General features: G+C 45.0%; 1 protein-coding gene across 1 annotated transcript in view; it reads left to right on the top strand.

Moving 5' to 3' along the window:
* The window catches only part of agfg1a (ArfGAP with FG repeats 1a), a 32,084-nt gene that overhangs the window by 1,738 nt on the left and 9,214 nt on the right, over positions 1-21,132 (top strand). The window contains 7 exon segments of the mRNA XM_076282203.1: positions 10,536-10,629; positions 16,340-16,455; positions 17,178-17,340; positions 17,602-17,761; positions 18,448-18,536; positions 18,538-18,565; positions 20,705-20,776. Of these exon segments, the coding sequence (XP_076138318.1) occupies positions 10,536-10,629; positions 16,340-16,455; positions 17,178-17,340; positions 17,602-17,761; positions 18,448-18,536; positions 18,538-18,565; positions 20,705-20,776 (722 nt within the window).

The following is a 21,132-nucleotide window of genomic DNA, read 5'->3' as shown; positions in this document are numbered from 1 at the left end:
TGTGCAATACGCCACGACCCTATGAGGGCAGTTCACAATGGCGCGTAATCCTACACTTGTTTACCGTTTACACCTTGTTTATTATTGACGCACGGCGTTAACTCGACTCCTCTCATTTGAAAGACAGTGATGACTTTCCACTGCTGTTGTGAGCGAGCTCACTGACTGTCCGTGCAGTTAGCTAGTTAACGTAATTTGGCATTACATGATTTTGACAGTTGTATGGCTCGATCCAGCGCAGTCCATCCCTGCCTGGTTGTGTAACTCAGCATCTGTACAGCTACGGATTTAGGATTAGTGTTAGATATTTGCTCCAACCCCCGCCCCTTCCCAAAAAGGAAAATAATCAGAATTCAACCCTCAGGGGAAGTCGAAGAAGTGGATTTTGTGTAGTAAAACTGCTGACGAATGAGCTGTACTGCGGAATAGCCTATCAGTCGCTAAAAATGCAGATGAGAGGAGAGCTGTATCTAGACAGTCTTCACACAAATAACGAATGTTCACATAATCATATTTAAGTTTGTATTGAAGATCGAGTTTGAAAAGCTAGTACACTTGATTCTCATCTCCAAAGTGTTCCCCTCTAGGCAACATCATGGAAAGACTCACGCACTCAAAATTAGTATTTTGTGCCTTTATTAAGTCATTATTTCAGACAGGACGCCTTTCCTTGTGTGTCCGACTGTTTTACAGCTCACATTACCTTAGAAGCCGGTTTCTTCCTTGGGCAGGACTACCTCGTGTGTGTGTGTGTGAGCGTGCGCGCATGTGCATACGTATGCTAATCATTTCTGAGCAAATATTGTGTCCACCTACAAGGTCCATCAGTGAAGTTCTTTTTCTCTTGGTTTTGCCCTTGTGCTAAGAGAATGTAGACAAATTGGTCTCTGGAAGCTCCGTCACACATTCAACACAGCCAGGTTCTTTCTGTTCCTGTTTTTCAAAAAGACTTCTGCCAGCGAAGCACTCCACACACCACTCCACACTCCACTCTTTTCACACACAGAAGGATTCAAATTGTCCACGTCACTGCTAGTAGCCTACATCCTATGAAATTGTGTGTGTTCAGACCCTGTAGTGCTGCTTTGTGAAGTGTCTCTGTGCTGTAGAGTTAGAATGTTTTTGACTCATTTGTCCTTTCTATCTTAATGCAAGATAATAGTTCCCAGTCTACATTAAATAATCATGCTTAGCAGAAAGTTCAATAAATAAGTCATGTCCATTAGTGGAGCTGATAGGCCTAACTGCAGCAATCTTTCCAAAGGGGATGCTGGCACCAAATGTTGTGTGTGTATTATATCCTATTCCTATAGTAGCACAAAGTCTCATGTGAGGATGAAAGTGATGCTTTGTTGATGTTGGTGTGAATGTTTGCTTTGTCTTGAATCTTCGGATCAGAGTCTATGGATAGGAAATTCATGTCACGTGTCCACTCTCACTATGGCTTTCTGACTTATGTCTGTGTGTTGTGGTAGATTGGGGTATCACCACTGTTATGACACATACACGTGTCGTGTTCAGATTGTGGTTCAGGGTGAAGGAGAAATCTAAGAAAAATGGTTGGTCGGTCTGCCATCTCTCAGACCCCCCCCCCCCCCCACACACACACACACACACACTCTCTCTCTCTTTCCAGTTACTGTCAGACCCTGATGTCGATCAGTTTGGGTTGTTTCAGGTCTCAGGAGGAGGAAAAGAGAGAGGAGTGTTCTATCCAATGTGGACCGCCATTCACTCACACACTCTCTCTCTCTCTCTCCCTCTTACACACACATACACACACACACACACTCACACACACACACGTCCTGTATGCCTTCTTCTTCCACACTCTTCTTTGTTCTAGCCCATCCGTCACTTCTTAACTTTAGTGGTCTGGTCATCCTCATCACCTTCTTCCTTATTGGATCATTTCTGTTCTCTCTAGCTCTCCTCTTTTTTTGTTCCGACTTTCTCATCCCGTGCTCTGGGGCAGATCGGGGCTGATGCTGCTTCACACATCCCTGGCTAGAAGTGTTGATTGGGGAGAGGTACGGGTCGAGGAGTCGTCACATACACACACACACACACACACACACACACACACACACACCCTATCACAAGTGTTTTTGCTTTTTAGCTCACTCCTCAACCTCCTTACCTCACCTGTCAACTTCACATGCTGGTTTTCCTGGACATGGATTAAACCTAGTCCTGGATTCAAAGCTCTTTTTCAGTGGAATTGTTCATTGACTCTCTTCTAGTCTAGTACTAAGCTTAATCCGTGTCTGGGAACCCTGCCCTGCTCCTCTCCTGCTCTGTCTCTCTCTCCCTCTCTCTCTCTCTCTCTCTCTTTCTCTTTCTCTCTCTCTCACTCTCTCTCTCTCTCTCGCTTTCTTTCTTTCTGTATCTCTCTCTCTTTCCCTCTCTCTCTGCATTCATCTTCTCCAGCACTCCTCCTTGCATCGTCTTTGGTTTTGCTCTCCATCTCTTCCCTTTCATCTCGACTGGCTCATCGTCTCTCTCTCTGGTGGGGAGGGAGAGCGCCGTGAATTTCCCTGCAGTGCTGAGGGTGGGTCTGCCTCCGTAGCTGTGTGTGTGTGTGTGTGGTGGGGGCGGGGGGTGTAATTGAGTTCTTTTCTGAGCCACTGGCACATTTCTATGTGTCCTGAGAGGTCTGCCTGGAGCCTCCTGAGCATCAGAGAGTAGAGTAGGCCAAGGGCTGCTGGGGAACCCCTCAGCTGGAGCCTGATTGGCTGATCAGGGGACCGTGTGGAGCAGTTTTATCAGGTTTTATTGGCTGATGATGAAATGGTATGTTCCTGTGTAGCCAGTCCTGATTCGCTTGCTTAGGGGAAAGTTGTAGATGATGATGATTCTGTTTGGCTGATTGGTTGCCCTGGTTGCGGTATTTGCTGGTTTGAAGTGGTTGTGTGAGCGAGAGGTTTTCAGTTGCATAGTTAGTCTATATTTACTTTGTGTGTGTGTGTTAAAGATGTTCCGCAATCCCTGATGTTCGGTTAAAAATGCCAAATGCCAACCTCTGTGGTCAAATAAATTAAGGTCAGTATCTGCTCAGTGAAGACAAGATTGCAGTGAGTGTCAGTTGGCCTATGTCTGATCTGACCAGGCGTTGCCCTTGGCATACCCAGAACCAGCTTCTTTAGTCTTCAGTTTCACCCATGAAGTATTACTGCGAGCCCTGTAACCAATTGCTAGATGGTAAAGCTTAGATGCCCTCATTTTATTATGATCCTATATCCTATCCTACACCAACGGCAACGCCACACCAAAAGTTGTTGAATTTTAGGGATGAAACCTATGTTTTGTGAAAATGTTTTGTGTTGTCCTTTATATAAATGTGGTAAAAGCAAAAATCTGAGCTAATCTAACCAGCTGTTATATCAAGTCAAGTCAAGAATTATTTGTCCCCAAGAAGGCAATTGGTTGATAAAATGCTGATATTTTTGAAAACGACAAACACCACCGTGCAACAGTTATTTTACCTAAATTTGTTTTACAACAATGTTCTCGTTCTGTTTGAGGTATGAATCCAGCACATCTCTTTGCGTTACAGTGGTAGCCTATCTGTAGATTTTTAAATGTATTTTTAAATTTAAGCCTATTTAAAATTCAATTCAATCGACTGCATTTTTTGAAAGTTAATAAAATGAAATGTGTTTCCAAAATCATAGTACTTGTGTGAAATCATTGTGATCTGAATATTGTCCAAAATAATTGTGATTATGATTTTTGCCATACTCAAGCGGCCTATTCTACTCTATTGTAAAGCACTAGTGGGATGACCTATGATTAATACTCATTATATTGCTGATAGGTAGTAATAAATCTGAGGGAGTCATTAATAAATCAGCAGTGAGTGTGGAGTGGACGAATAGGGGACGTGTCTGCACGATTGAGAAATAGATTGTGTGGAAGTGAGTTAACTGCCTGAGTGACATGAATCACTCATAATGGGTGGAGTGATGTCTCAATTTTTCGCAGCAAGGCCAAGCTGTGTGTGTGTGTGTGTGTGTGTGTGTGTTACAACCACCCAGCTCGTTCTGGGTGATTTAACATAGGGAGACCACACGTGGATAAAGAGTTAACAAAAAATATGTATTTATTAAAGTAATCATGTATGCAAAATGTGAAGTGAAGTCAGTATTAATGAGATGGTAAGAAAACAAAAGTGTGGTGTAAATCAGAGTAATGCGCTAAACCCAAACAAAAGACAAAGGCGACGCATGTAGCAATGGAGAGAGGGAACCCTGAACTTCAGCCAGGTAACCTCTTTTATATTGCAGTTGCCCCAATCAAGTGATCAGCAGCACCTGTGTCTTGACTCCGCCCTGCAAACCGGAGAAAGACAAAGACAGGCAGGTAGGCAGAGACCGGCAGGGTCGTAACTGTGTGCGTGTGTGCGTGCACGCGCATTCTCTCTCTCTGTAGTAGACATGGCAGTCGTAATGACTAAGTGCATTTGGAGTAGTCCTTATTGATGCCATGATAGTAAGTGATTTGGGGGCGGATGTTGACCAGTCTGGCCTCTCAAGCAGGTCACCACAAGGTCAAGACACACACACACACACATACACATGGGGGTTCTTCAAGGGGTCGTTGTGTAAACACATTCCTTCTGTGGGTGTTTCTGACTTTGCTGCTTGAAGAACAAGAGCCTGTGTTTGTGTGTGTGTGTGTGTGTGTGTGTGTGTGTGTGAGAGAGAGAGAGAGAGAGAGAGGGTGGACCCTTATTTGAATTGTGTGTTTGTTTTTTACAATGTGCTTTATGTTTGAAACTTCTGGTCATTCATTCCACTCTTGAGTTGTGTCTGTGTGAATGTGTGCAGCAGTGGAGTGGATGTATGGTACAGCCTTTCTGCTGCTGACCATATTATTGGGTGAAGGATTTATATCTGTGGTGCATCTCGCCTGCCTTTAGGTCACATTGTTAACCTCCCCTCTTCGGCTGTCAAGATGTACGGAGCCAACAAGCTTCTGCCTTCTGGTCATACAATTTCCACAGGTCTGCTTGTACCTCTGGGCTACTTTGGGACATTCAGCATTCACATTCAGCCTTATTTGCTAGTTCTCTGCCTAATCCAAGTGATCACCTCCACCTAATATGTATGTTTGCCAGCTGTAGAGAGAATAGGAAGATAAAAGATTTAAATTGGCTCAATACAAGTAAATAATGCCCCAATAATTACCACTTGCTGAAAAATACTTGCACCATTCATGTGTATGTGAAAGCTATAAATATGATTGGAGGTTGGCATACAGTGATTTCTTTGCCAGGAGTAGTTAGCTACTTTGTCATCCCGTCTATGTCAGTCACCACCACATCAGAGGTGTGTGTGTGTGTGTGTGTGTGTGTGTGTGTTCGCGTGTTCGCCTCAGGCTCATGTAAACTTCAGGTGGCCTCCTCAGCCCAAACACACATGTAGAGCTGCTGCCAAGCCAGCTGCCTCCTCCTGGCCCATCAGCCTAGTTCTGTAGCCCCCTCGCTGTGCTGGGCCCAGCATTGGAGGCAGGGGAGCCTGAAGGGAGTTGTAGTCTTTTTTTTTTTTGCTGAGTGGCAGGAAGTGCAGTATGCAAATGAGGGATGGCTACCCCTGCTGCGAGTCTCGAACGTGGTACAAAGCTGTGAGTGTGAGAGCGAGCGTACAGCTCTTCTGTGGGAGGCCTCTGTCCTTGAGCGATGTGTGTTGTGTGTGTTAGTATTCTGCAGCTGTGAGGGTGGAGACCACCAAGGAGCCAGTGATCTCTTTGTGTCCCTCTGCTGCTGCCATGTCTCACACCCTAATGGGTGAATATATCCAGTAATGCTTACACACTCTGCATCACACACACACACACACACACACACCCCATTACTCGTACATTACCATTACACATTATACTCTACTTTGTTGTACAATGTTTTTATATACAGACACACCCGCACTACACCTGACATTTCTTCAGTACCTGAAGCATTCAAGAATATATTTTTCTACACACACACACACACACACACACACACACACACGCACACACACACAAAGAAAGTAACTGTTTGTAAGTGTGTGCACTTTAATGCTGCCAGTGTTATGGATACTTTTCCCTGTATCTGACCCAGATTTTCTGAACTGGCCTCCACTCTGACCTGCCCAAGGCTCTGAACATAGACAACACACACACACACACACACACACACACACACAAACCACAAAAACACACAGGTGAAAATAACTGATATATGCATATTATGTGATCCATGTAGACAGATCTAGTTATGAGAACTAGGAAGCTAGTCATGTGGGAAAGTCAACTTCATATGTTCACATAACTTACTGGCAAAAATCTAATACATTTGCCTTTGTACTTTCTTTCATCAGGGTGCACACACACAAAGAGACATATATGTGCCGAGTCTGACCTACTTATGTTTGACATGTTCCTCATGTGATGCTTGTGCTTCCTATCTTACACACACACACACACACCGCCCAGCACCCCCCTCCTCTTGCACAGCGGGAACACTGAAAGATGTTTTTTGTAGTGTTTTTAACTGGCTGCTCTCTCCCTCCCTCCTCCCCTACACAGGTGAGAACAGACAACAGCTGACACCTGTGGTGTGTGTATCATCCTCTCTCTCTCTCGCGCACACACACACACACACACACACACACACACACACACACACACAGTCCACCTGCATGCATGTTATTAAAGTTTAATCCTCAGAGATGCCTAGCTGTGTGTCCATACACCCCTTCTGTTTAACAAATGTTCCAGTTGTGTGACCACGTTGATGTTGAAATCTGTTTATCAGGTGTGAGCACGGAATAACCCTTAGGCAAGAGGTAGAGCTAATGAGTGTGTGAGTGTGTGAGTGTGTGTGTGTGTGTGTGTGTGTGTGTGTGTGTGTGTGTGTGTGTGTGTGGAGAGTGTGTGGAGTAGAGCCGAGTCCCTAATGAACGCAGTGCAGAGAGGAGATACGCTATCCTTAGGCACTCTTATCTGACTGTGACAATGGTGCGCACACACACACACCATATTAAAAACTCACACACATGGGAGAGAGGCTGTATGTGCTTGTGGGAGCTTCTCACAGAATGGGTCTTTAAAGAGATCTCTCTTTACTCCCTAAGTTTCTTTAGTGCTTTGCGCGGCCTGAATCATCCATCTCGGTTTTAAATATCCTGAAGTTGTTGCATCAAATGCACTCTGGTGAATTCTGATGCAATAAAGACAAATGAGAAGGGAGTGAGTGAGTGGAGGGGGAAGTAGCTGATGTGAAAAAAAAACCAAAGGACATGGTGGATGTTAGACTTGCAAAACAATAGTGTGACTAACCACTGAATTGCATAACTTTTATAGCTGATTCGTTATGTCCTTCGATGCCTCACAATGAATATTGTTGACTTTTTGCTCTGTAGCTTAATTTATGGCACTGGTTCTGTCTGACAGTGAGCACAGCACTGTAAATGATGACATGTCAATGTGAGGTGTTTGTCATTTATTCATTTATATTGGTCAAATATTTTAATATTCTTTTCTTTTCAGTCCGTCTGGGAAATCATCTAGCATTAGTGTATCTAAGCAAAGCTCAGAGTTTCATTAGGCAATTACTCCATCCGTCTCTCTCTTAAGCAATGACCTGCTGCTCACGTGTTGCTTAGGAATATTTTTCACTCTTCTCTCTGGTGCGCCGATCCTGAGCGAGCAGCTCCTTCTCAGATTGCGTAAGAGGAAGCTGGAGGGTTTGTCAGGGATCTTTTTTTTTGCTCCTCTGGGGCAGGTTTCGATCAGGTGAACGTAACCCTCCGCCAGCTGTTTGTGCCTCATGTCACGGCCGACCCAGCAGTGCCGCTCGGCGTCATTTTGTAATCCGTCCTGAGGTGCTCCGCCAATCGCTCAAGTCTCAGACATCCGACCTCCCTCTCCTCTGTGACCTTTCATAACTCTTCGGTGGCCCTCTCACTAAGGTCAGGGTGTCCAGCAGACCACCTCCCCCTTAGTTTCCCCCTCCCACCTGTGGCTCAGGTGTGTGGGGATACTAATCAGACAAGCTGCCCGCTGACTCTCTTTAAGTGCATGGCCCTGATCTGGCAGGGTTCCAGGGCTACTATCACCAGGTGGCCCCCAAATTATCCTAGCCTGGCCTGGCTTGACGGTCTGAAGCTGGCTATTGACTCCATCTGGGGACCAAAATGTGGCCAACATGCTTGTCATGTGTGTCCCGTAAATATTGTGACGTTTAAGTGCCGTTGTGCATGTACACAGAAAACCTAATGACAGACAACTTTTAAAGATAACCTAAGCTGAATACATGAATCGATCCATGCTAGCGGCGTGTCAAGTGTGGGCTGTGTCCGTCTGAGTCAGCCGCTGTCTCTGGTCGTAAGAGTCCATGTTAAGTCTCTTGATGGGATTACAGAGCAGGGGGCCGTCGGAGGTTTTGATGCCTGGCATTGAACTGCAGACGTGATCTGCCATGAGCACAGGGAACAAGTACAACCATAACCCCCGCCAACCCCCATCTCTTCGGCTCATATGCGGTGACTATGGCGGGGTTTTCCCCCGACTAAGAACAAGTAGGACAGGCCAATGAGGCCATGAGTGAATTGGTTGGCAGTGCGTTTGGTGCGGAGCGGATTTGTGTACACCCGCCCACCTACCTGACCCACCAACAAGCATGTGTGCAGATGCCCTGTCTGCTCTGGTGCAGACAGGAGCTGTCATTGCCTCCGTAAGCACCACATTTATGATTGAAGCTGAATCAATGCTCTGCACGCTCAGAGCCTGTCATCACCATGGTACCCCCCCAGCGTAGCGAGGAGTGCTGGACACTGAACAGCACTACATTATGGCCTTATAATATCTGTGTGTGTATAGTGTCTGTCTCTGTCGCTCTCATGCTCTCTCTCTCTCTCTCTCTCTCTCTCTCTCTCTCTCTCTCTCTCTCTCTCTCTCTCTCTCTCTCTCTCTCTCTCTCTCTCTCTGTCTCTGTGGGTGTGGTGTTGTACCCATATCACCCCTAGAGCAGTGATACAGGCCAGCCTTCCTGCTGTCATCCAGTAGGTGACAACACTTCTGATGTGTTGTGCAGCTGACGTGTTCTCTCTCCACAGATGGTGGGCGGGTGTGTGTGTGCGGTTCTGAGCCATATCACTGTTGAATTCAGTCGTCCATAGCAGTGTTCTGAATTATTTAGGTGTTTGGTCAAGTGTAATAAGGCTTCCACACACACACACACTCTCTCTCTCTTTCTCTCTCTCTCTCTCTCTCTCTCTCTCTCTCTCTCTCTCTCTCTCTCTCTCTCTCTCTCTCTCTCTCTCTCTGTCTCTCTGTTTCAGTGTCAAAGACATGGTGAATGAGATAATACCTCACTCATATCCTGTAGGGAATCCATTTCTCTCTGCTATTCAGAATTGTAATATAAATGCATAAAATCAGACATACAGGCCTGCTTGTGTGGTTCATTTGTGCATTTATACTCTTTGTGCTTGATCGAGGATGTGTGTGTGTGTGTGTGTGTGTGTATGTATGTGTATGTGCATGTTGTGTTTGTGTGTGAATGAATAGGGCATCTCAGATGTCTGCTCTTCTGGTTACTAGAAATTCTGGTTGCACCTCCATATGAGAGCATGCTCTAGGCCATTAAGTCATATAACTGTACTCCTTACACTGCAGTATGTATGACTGGGAGAGGGAGGGTTTGGAGAGGAGATGTGTTTGCCAACCCAAATAAAATGTCCTACTTGTTTTTGAAGCCTAGAAGAGATACCTCAGCTGGGAATTGGGCAAGATCCGACAGAAAGTGGGAGGGAGAGGAGAGCAGGAGAGAGGGAGGGAGAGAGGGAGAATAAGGAAGCAAGATAGAGAAAGAGAGGAAGATGTTTGAGTGAGAGAGGGAGAGGCAAACAAGTGCAAGTAAAAGATGAAGATCTAAACAATAGAGGAGAGTTATGAAGGGTGGTCACAGGAGGGGGAATGAAGGGTGTGGTCTGACAACTACATACACACACACACAACTTCACCATGGGAATTTTGATCAGGAAGAGGGAAATGATGGAAGGAAACAGTCCTCGTGGTGCTCATACACACACATGCACACACAAATGCACGTGCACACGTGTCGTTAGGTTGTACATTTTTGTCTGCTGAAACTCTGCATATCATAGCGATGGCCGAGATATTGTAGATGCTTGTCTACACACACACACACACACACACACACACACACTATAAGGGAGGTACGAAGACCCCTAATGTCCTTGTCCCATATTTGTGTGTAATAAGCCCAGTGCCCAGCAGGACTGTAATGAATTGGCTCAGACTAGAGATCTCCCTATTACTCACTCACTCTCTCTCCATTCCTTTCTTACACACACACACACGCACGCATAAGGGAACCACACACACATTGTCAAACATGCACACATATAAGGCTCAGCCTAATGATTACGTACTGAATGTGTACTTTCCTCAAAACAAATTAACCCCCCACCTTTCTGTCTGTTTTTTCCTCCCTTCCCCTCTTTCTCCACAACCCCACCTCATCACAGACGAGGACTGAACCCCCCACACAGAGTGAAGTCCATCTCCATGACGACCTTCGCACAGCAGGAAATCGAGTTTCTCCAGAAGCACGGGAATGAGGTAGGCATCCGTCGCCACCACTGCCACTGAGATAGACCTGAGTTCACCCGCTCAGAAATGGACGCTGACGGCATTTATTAGCGCTGCCCATCGCTGGACATACCGTGGCGGTTCATGCGGGCGAGGGGTGAAGGGAGGAGAGGCATATACGGCTGGGGGATGGAGAGAGACATGGGGCTGTTGGTGGAAGAGGAGGTATTGGGGAAGGGAGATGTTTTGATGTTTTGTTATTCTGTAATCTCGTGATGACTTTATGGAATAAATAGCCTGTGTGTTGCAATAAGGTCAGGACAGTGTGTCACAGACTAAAGTTCATCACGTCGGAACTTCTGTTTTTCTTTCTCTGAATGTTTGCCTCTGTGACTCAGCTGTGCGTCACTGAAAAGATGGAGTACTTGTTTCGAGTGTTTTCCATGAATATGTGTGTATTGACTGCATATTTTACTCATGGGGTGAATATACCCTCTTGGCCCTACCATAGAGAATGACACATCCAAACTGATGAGAACCTTGGATGAGATGTTTTTTTAACTAGCTAAAATTGTATTTTACATTGGGTCCATTAAAGCTTGTCTTTATGAAGAATTGTCCCCCCCCCCCCCCTCAAGTACACAGGATCGGGTCATAAAGGATGAAAAATTCATTTGCATACTTAGGTTTTGATTGGTTGACCATAGATTCAAAGCAGAAATGTTTTTCCTTAAAAAAAAAACCTCAAAGCAATAAATCGATTACCAACATGATTGACAGTATTCAGTAGTCGACAATTAAATGATTAATTGTTTCAGCCCTATTCATTTCGTCATATCGTCATACAGTCACTTTTATAGAGACTTTATCTCTCCCTCTGTCTTAAAAAAAAATCCACACCCGGTTGTCAATGTTCAGATGAAGGTAAGTGCAAAACCACTTTGTGAAGCTCGAGAGAAACTCCCTGTGAAGCCACACCTTTAAAGGAGGGAATGTGGAAAGCTCCTAAGAGTGTCCAGACGTTTGTTAAGGTTGTAGTCCAGCGTCGTGGCCATGGAAACGGGATAGCAGGCAGGCAGTAAACGTTGTGCACAGACTCCCCGTGGTGTGTTCACCAGATGAATTTGACCGATGGTCACACTGGAATTTAAAACGTTCCTTTGCTCTCCTAAATCTGAGGAAGATAAGCTGTTTCTTGTCTTTCTCTGTCTCTCTCTCTCTCTCTCTCTCTCTCTCTCTCTCTCTCTCTCTCTCTCTCTCTCTCTCTCTCTCTCTCTCTCTCTCTCTCTCTCTATCCTGCATGACCAGCAGAAAATGTGAGAGTGAGAATTTGGACCACATGTTTAACACTAATATTGGTGAGGTGAATTCTAGCATTCACCATCACCTTTGTGCAGTAGTGTGTTGGTGATGCTTAGTGGGGTGAACAGGGACGTCTCTCTTTTTCACCGATTCCTCTTATTCATCCCTCTGTTCTTACAGCTCTTATTTGAAGCTGTGTCTATGTATTGCTGGAGTGGAGTCCAGTTGCAATTGTACTTGCTGCCTGTGTTACAAAATACAGAAATATGCAAACTGGTATACATCCATAGGCCATGGAGTGTGTGTCTGTCTGAGTGTGTGTGAGGGTTTTGGATTTGTCATAAGCATTCCTGGGATGTTTTCATGAATCCTTAAATTGAGGTTGATGAGAGTGGAATTAGTGTAGTTTAAACATGCTGGGAGTTAACACACATTCTTTCTTTCTTTCTTTCTTTCTCTCTTGCACTCTCACTCTGTCTCTCTTTCCTCTCCTTTTCTTCTCTTATCTTCTCTTCTCTCTCTTGGTCTCTCTCTCCCTCTTTTTCTTCTTACCCCCCCCCCCCTCTCTCTCTGTGTCCTCTCTCTTGCCAGCCCTCTGTTTTAACAAGCCCACACACAGGCCACCTCATGAGGATTTTGCACAGAGGAAGATGAAGGATAGTTAGTGTGTGACATTGGTCAGTGCCACCTAGTTTGCATGTACTTTCCATGTGTGTCATGTGTATACTTTCCATGTGTGTACACACACACACACACACACACACACAGAGAGACTGTAAGGTGTTACTGGTTACTGTTAGGACTATATCAGACAAACACCTGCATATTGGCTTTTAGCTATGTGTATGTGTAAGGTTGACTGCATATTTATGTGAATACTCAGTGTTTCATCTGCTAGGAAAGCAAGGTTGTCTGTGTGTATCTGCTTGCCTGTGTGTGTGTGTGTGTGTGTGGGTGTGTGTGGGTGTGTGGATTTATGTGGTGTCTGTCGTTAGAGATGGAGAGAACTGAAGTGAGAGTGAGATGAAAGTAAAGAGTTGGGTATGAAGATGAGAGGACAAGAGAAAGTGGAGGAAACACAAAATGAGTCAGATCAGACGGTAGACGCAGTAAGAGAATGAGGGAGAATATAATGACAAGGAGGAGTGGTTGCTATGGTTATGTGATTTTGTGGTGTGCCAGTTGGTTGCGGTGGAGTTGGTGGGGCCGTTTGGCTCTCAAAGCAGGTTGGAATCTTTCAGAAAGTTTGTTAAACCAGCACTGTACTAGGGACAGCCCCACAGTGCATTCTTCTAATATCTGGTTATCTCTCACTCAGTCACTCACTGTCTCTCTCTCTCTCTCTCTCTCACTATCACTCTCTCTCTCTAACCTTGTACTTTTTCCTCTTCTCATCACGGTGTCTTTTAATCTGGCCTTATTTCACAGGTTTCCTGTCACACATTTCTCTCTTTCTTGGTCTCCCCATCTATCGGTCTGCCCCTCCCCTTTCTCTATCTCTCCCTGTCTCCGCACACCCACCCCACTGAGAGACGGCCACAGTGTTTTTTCCCCCCTTCTTTGACAGGGGCTCCCTTGGAATCCAGGAATGTTCTGGAATGTGCCAAATTCTACCACAACCCCCCCACCCCCACCCAGTATGAAGACCTCATCCTACTCACACAAGCATTTAAGCACTCACATTTAACTACGCATCACAGTATGGAACTGGTTAGGACCTGGATATCTGTAGAATTTCTCTGTTAAAGTGTGTGTGTGTGTGTGTGTGTGTGTGTGCGCTGGCTCGCTGGCTGGCTGGCGTCAGGCCTGAATGGGGCATTGTTCTTCTTCTTCCTCTCTGATGTTTCCACATTACTGAGCTGTTTTGTAAGGAGAGTCCAGAGGGGCCATCCACCTTATCGCTGCACAAGTAGACCAGTCGTGTGGACAATGGCAAGCCTTAAGCATATCCCCATATAGATTTGGGGCCCATTTGAAATGGTGTCTTGATGGAGGTGTCTAATGTATGTTTTTTTGACTAAAGTCTGATAGCCATTGGCAGGTCCCGGTTGTACTTCCATTTGACTAAACTAGGGTCGTTGCTTGGTTCAATATGGGGAGGTCAGGGGGTCAGAGGTGGGATGGATGGCACTGACTGAGTGAAGATGTGTCGGCCCCTGACTCACATGCTAGTGCCCAAGATCAGTCTCGCATCCTGTACCTTTTGTGGCTGATGGTACAGTCAGCCAGCTCTGAAACAGGGCCTTCAGCTTCAGTAGGGACCACTGAAAGTGGGCTGCAACAATTAATCGATTAGGCTAGTTGTCAGCTACTGCCAACTGTGTTGGTTGATTAATCAGTTTGTGTCTTTCTTTTTTAAATCTATTTTGTATTGTCAGTTTTACTAACCCCTCGATGACGGTAAGCTTAATGTTTTTGGTGTGTGGACAAATCAAGCCATAATCTTGGGCTTTGGGAATCACTGATAAACAAAACATAATCCTGGGCTTTGGGAAACACTGATTAACATTTTTTTAAACCGTTTCCTGACATTGTATTGATCAAAACAACTAATCGATTCATCAAGAAAGTAATCAACAGATTAATCGACTATGAAGATAATGATTAGTTGCAGCCCTACTCTGGAAGCAGTGGTGGACCACTCAGTTCCAGTATGAGACTGCTGTAGTGAGGTCCCAAACCATGGGCTCCATCACCAGGCAGCATGCATGTAGTAAACATGTACACAACATACTACTAATAAAAATGTCTAGCTTACTGTCATGCTGTGACTGACTCATGCAAAGAGCAACTTGTAGGTTAAATCGGTTCACTACATTTACACATAATATTGCTTAGAAATGAATGTAGAAAAGGTTTTTATGAATGATTTTATGTGATATGACCTGCAAGTTGCTCTTTAATTTAGTTAGAGTGTCTACTAAACATAAAAGTTAATGGTAACACTAAAACAAGGGGCTACATTTAAGATTTTTGGAAGAAAAGATCAGGCAGTCTGTCGAGAGACCTGCCCTAATTGGCGGCATTGAACCATTAAACCACACAATGATTCAAAACATACAGCCAAGCAAGGCAAGAAATGGTTAACAGAGACCAATATCAACATTTTAGAGGCCCAGCCAGAGTCCAGACCTCAGAAAAGTGAGCAGGAGTGATGACAAATGATCGTTCCTGCCTCAAAACCCGGATTGCTGCTAAAAGGGTGCAGTGACAGTCTAGAATCTGAGAATGTGGAGACATGAAGAGGCTTGGTAGGTATTATAAGAGCCATTTTGATAGCTGTGAATGCAAATAAAGATGTTTTTATTGATTATTTAAAAAGAATAATATGAATAATTGAATATTATGAATCATTTTGGACATGCCATTTTCCCTAAAAATAAAAAAAAAGATGAAAACGCTTCTTTTTTTGATTCCATGTTTCTCCCACTTTGTCTTACAACCTTTTGGTATGTGGCAGTGTCATTTTCAGTCCGAACAAACATTGGTCAAGAGAAAATCAACATTAAATTAATATTTGCCAGGGGTATGAATCCTCATTCAATCAATCAATCATTTGTTCCTAACTGTATATGATAATGATGAGAAAAAAAAGCAGTAGATTTATCTGTGCTGATCGCTCAGTAGTCCTCAGTGACAGCTCTGTGTGGAGGTGGTGGTGGTGGACAACGTATGGATTTGTGAAAACGAGCCTGATTCAAAAAACGTTGGTGAGCGTCCACAAGGCAGAGAGAGATGAAGAGGAAGGGCGTGTCTATGTGTGGTAGAGGACTAGATGAGGAGAGGAAGGGCGTGTGTGTGTGTGTGGTAGAGGACTAGATGAGGAGAGGAAGGGCATGTGTGCGTGTGGTAGAGGACTAGATGAGGAAAGGAAGGGCGTGTGTGTGTGTGTGTGTGGTAGAGTACTAGAGGAGAGGAGAGGAAGGGCGTGTCTTTGTGTGGTAGAGAACTAAAAGAGGGGAGGAGGAGAGCCAGTCACAGGAGGATGTTTGGGGGAGAAGTGAAGGGACAGACGTTTTTCTTTTATTATTATTTTTTACACTGTGCCGCTGAGGCTCCTGTTGCGTGCTGTCGAGCGTCTCCTCTTTGCTCATCGCTGCGTTCTGATCGTCTGCGCCAGAAGGAAACAGACCTGATTTGGTCCCAGATCAGAACAGTTTCCAGTTCCGCTACTGCCTGGTGTCGGAGCGCATCAGCGTCAGGGCCGTGTGAGAAGGAACCCTTCTGTGTCAACCCGGTCGCCCGGGGCAACACCCCCCCCCCACCCTATGACAGACGCCAGGGTGCATGAATGATTGATGGCACATATGTTGGGTTGACTCCACACTCTCTTTTGTTCTCTCTTTTGTTCGTCTTTCTTTGTCTTTCGTTCCTCTCCTCCTTTCCCTTACCATTCCCTTGTAATTTCCTGACGTTTTTCCCGCTTGTCTTGTTGCAGGTGTGCAAACCGATTTGGCTCGGTCTCTATGACGACAGAACCTCCTCCGTCCCAGACTTCCGGGAACCACAGAAAGTGAAAGAGTTCCTTCAAGAGAAGTATGAGAAGAAAAGATGGTGAGAGCGCGCACACGCAAACACACACACACACACACACACACACACATTGTATAACATTGCTATATTATATTGATAGGTGTTATTTACATGTGTCCTTAGTTACCTGGGTATGAGTTCTAATAGAGCACTAATGTGCCAGTATTTGTCGTAAAACACGGCAGTGTATTTGTGTAGTTACAATGTAATAAGGGCACTATTGGTGATCATTCCTTTTGAGCTTCTTATCCTCCCCAGTTTGGGTGGACATTGATGGCCACCCAAACAAATGCAATGTATCTGTACCAAGGAACAAAAAACCTGTAGACGGCACACTTTTTCATTTGAGGCTGACCGGTGCTTGAGCAGTACTGAGTGCTGTACGGTACTTCTGTTATCGTGGGCCTTGGCTAGTAGAGCAATGTGTTGCTAACCACAACACACATTGGCCAAATGTGTCATTCTCACGGAGAACACATACTGTGTGCAATACATAGTGTTTTTTTAGGTTTTTAAGGTTAGGCGTTAGTCAGTATGCACTCTGTATGTTGTTGTCTGTTGGAGTAAAAACGATGGGTGTTATTTTGAAAGCAACTTCACTTTACAGGGTTATTTCATTTTCATTTGATTTGATGTCATCCTACGGTTCAACTCCTTCGAATGTCACTCAGCAACCGTAGGATCAACCGTATCAGAAAAATATGCAGCGGTCTCTTAAGTGTGTGTGTGTGTGTGTCTCTCAGGTACGTCCCTCCGGAGCAGGCGCGTGTGGTGGCGTCGGTTCACGCATCCATCTCCGGCTCGTCGGCCAGCAGCACCAGCAGCACTCCCGAGGTGCGGCCGCTCAAGACCCTGCTGGGGGAGTCCGCCCCCACCCTGCACCTCAACAAGAACACCCCCAGCCAGGTGTGTGTGCGCGCATGTTGGTCTTTGTGAAACAGAATCAGTAAATGATTGTGTGTGTGTCTTTGTGTGTATGCGTGTGAGGGAATGTGTATATGTGCATGTGTCTTTGAGATTTATGCATGCCCTCTCATATAGCACATCTCCCCCCACCTTATATTCTCTCGGTCTCTCTCGGTTTCTCTCTCTCTCTCTCTCTCTCTCTCTCTCTCTCTCTCTCTCTCTCTCTCTCGGTTTCTCTCTCTCTCTCTCTCCGTCTCTCAGTCTCCGGTGGTGGCTCGTTCTCAGCAGATGTCTCATCAGGAGAAGAAGTTCGACCTCCTTAGTGATCTGGGCGGAGATATCTTTGCTGCTCCACCCTCACAAGCCCCCAGTTCCTCCTCTGCAAACTTTGCTAACTTTGCACATTTCAACAGCCATCCAGGTACTTGTGCATACACACAGGAACACATACACACGCACACACACAGGCACAAGCAATAATATAATTATCACCTCCAACTACTGATAGTTACACAAGGCCAAGTGAATATACACACAAACACAATGTGCAAGCAATCTCTTCATACCAAATGAAAGGAAGACCAAAATGGTTGGTCATATTCGCAGAATTGCAGCCATACTGTGTAGATAATCAGTCAGGTCCACCCAAAACTGACCTCCTTTTGTTTTCTGCCATTAATCATAAATAAATTCAATCATTCTTCACTGTAAAATGAGAAGAGTATAGACATATTAGTTTGCTGCAATTTTATACACACATACACTCACAGGTATCCAAGCCCCATGAAATGTAGTGATTATTGACCGGTACACATTGGTTCATGCTCGGTCTCAGGGTAACAAGCTGTTGGTCTGACCCACATTCTCCCCCCCCCCTCGTGTCCCAGACTGGATGGGCTTGTTCGATGTTGTGTGGTTCTGACCCTGTGTTGTCCTGATGTGTCTAATGCTGTGACCACTATCGACCATCATTACATGGTTCTTCTGTGTCCATGCTCATCAGAGTCTGTGTCGATCCATCAGTCATATCCCCCTCTGTTTGTGTTTGTTTGTATGTTTGTTTGTTTGTTTGTTTGTTTGTGTTGACCCCCTCCTGACCTCCATCAGCTCCGAACGCTAGCGCAAGTGCAGACTTTGCCAACTTCGATGCGTTTGGGAGCTCTGCTGCTGCAGCCACTGCCCCTGCTCCATTTCCATCCGCTCCACCTGCAGGTATCACACCAGTGTAACACGCGCACACACACACACACACACACACACACACACACACACACACACACACACACACACACACACACACACACACACACACACACACACACACTCACACACACTCTCATTCATACATACACTCTCATACTAACTCACACACTCTCATACATACATACACTCACACACATACACATATACACTCACACACACTCTCATTCATACATACACTCTCATACTAACTCACACACTCTCATACATACATACACTCTCATACTAACTCACACACTCTCATACATACATACACTCACACACATACACTCACGCACTCTTATACATACATACATACATACACACAAACATACGCATTCTCTCTCACTTACACACACACACGTGATAATACTGTATATACCTGTATATAAGTCCTTTTAACTTAGGTTAAAAGTTGTGGTCGCTTGGCACAAAAAACACACACACCCCACAGAGACCTTTCTTACCATCTGGTGGGTTTCATTCCCACCAGTTTGGCCAGTTTATCCATTTTGATCATCCTCAGGCGTTGTTTTGTGTAGTGTAGTGTGCATTTGATGTGATTGTGTTTCAGTGTGTGCAATAGAGTGTTTGAGAGTAGAGCTGTGTGTTTGATACTGTAGCAGTGTGTGTGTTTGTGGCAGGGGATGTATCTATGCATTTATATTTTTGTGGTGTGTGTGTGTGTGTGTTTGTATGTGTGTGTGTGTTCTTATTCTTTGATCAGCCCCGTCACGTTTTGCTGCACATTTAGTCTCCCGGTCATGCTTGCTTTCACTCTCAGTTGAACAGCTGCCCTCTCCTCTCACCTCCACCAACCGCCTATGAGCATCTCTGGTTCTCACGGTTTGTTGCTTATTCTCTCACATTGAGTTATTTATTTCCGAAGGGAAAAAAGAACACTTTGTAAGATTATTTGGCAGTTACTCAGTCACTGCATAATGTAGTTTTGAAGCCAAAACGGTCCTCAAACCCAAGGTTTATTTACCCAGTAATGTATCTATTAAGATTACATTACATTACATTTAGCAGACACTTCTTGACCAAAGTGACTTACATATGTCAGCTATATTACAAGGGATCACATTGTCCCCGGAGCAACTTGGGGTTAAGTGCCTTGCTCAAGGGCACAACGGTGGAAGCGGGGAATGGAACCGACAACTTTCAGGCTACTGCACGCTAGCCCAGCTCCTTAACCACTACACTACCACAGCCCCAAGATGGATGATTGTCGTAATTAACTCAGTGAGTGGACAGTCCTGGAAAATTGAAAAATCACAACTTGCTTGTGGGGTTGCAGTCATCCAATGGGGTCAGAGTCAATGACTCTGTCAAGAAGTCTTGTCTTTGGCCCCGTCATGGCACCTTGAGACAATGTCAATGTCATGGTGCTATATTTAAATGAAACCAAATAGAACTGAATGTCCACCTGGAAAAAAAGAGCCCATTTAATGTTGGAAGGGCCGTGACAGTCTCTCCTCGATGAGTCGTGTCGGGCGTTGGAAGTTGTGTCCTCAGAGGGCTGCTCGTGACCCTGCTGTGATGTGAGGCGAGGTCATTCCAAAGGGGAAGTTGCCCTCATGTAATGCTCACTGCTGCCCCCTGCTGGACGACAAACTGCTGCATCTGTTTCTAGGGGTGCCCAGATGCCACAACAATATTCAATTGAATTTAGTCAAATTATCTTCAAATGAAATTAAAGCCAATCTGAAGAAAGAACCTGCTAAGCTCTTAGCTTAATGAGCTGTAGTCAACAAGTTTAACAAAGAATAAGAGAATAACATTAAAAGAAACATGCTCGAAAGACAAAAAAACACTTGGCATGATGTCATTAAAATTGCTGTGTGACTTCCATGCTGTGTTGGCCATTAGTGGTCAGTTGTGTGTGGCTGGTGATTGGCCGATTCATCATCACTACTTTGCTTGGTGCCATGGGACTCCAGTTTGCTCGCTTGCCTTTCTTTTTTCCACTTTTCTGTTTTGTTAATAACTCCATTTCATTTTTTCTTTTCTTTTCATTTCTTCTGTCTTTCTTTACTTTCTGTCGTTCTTGCTTTTCTTCTTGTCTCTCTTGCTTTGGCCCTCTGGTTCTCTGTTGCGTTGTGTGTGACCCGCTGGGCTGCAGCCATCAGTGCTCTCCCATCCAGCCGCAGTGTAGGGGAGTTTTGCTCCGCGCTGCCTCCACTGCCGCCTCACAGTAAGTCTATAGTGTGTGTGTGTGTGTGTGTGTGTGTGTGTGTGTGAGAGAGAGAGAGAATTCTGAATGCATTTTTGGTTAGTGTGTCGTTTTGTTGAGTTACACTGTCTGTTAGTGTGTATGGGGTTGTCAATGTATTGGTTTTGTCTGTCTGTCTGGCATTATTGTCTTTTACATGTCCTCAAGCAATTGTCTTTGTTTTAAAGTGTGTATCCACCCATTCAGTCCTGCCGATAATAAAGTTAAATCTCTCTTTACACACACACACACACACACACACACACACACGGTGCCCACACTCTCCACTCTCTGTTGTGTGAATAGAAACATTATTGACACATCATTATTGTTTCCCT

The sequence above is a fragment of the Alosa pseudoharengus genome, unplaced genomic scaffold (genome assembly GCF_046254945.1).
Source record: "Alosa pseudoharengus isolate Yale_2024_CS ecotype anadromous, Long Island Sound unplaced genomic scaffold, YU_APseudo_1.1 YU_APseudo_1.1_scf_13, whole genome shotgun sequence".
Taxonomy (NCBI): domain Eukaryota; kingdom Metazoa; phylum Chordata; class Actinopteri; order Clupeiformes; family Clupeidae; genus Alosa; species Alosa pseudoharengus.
Note: the sequence above shows the minus strand (reverse complement) of the source record. Positions and strands in the feature narration are given on the sequence as shown.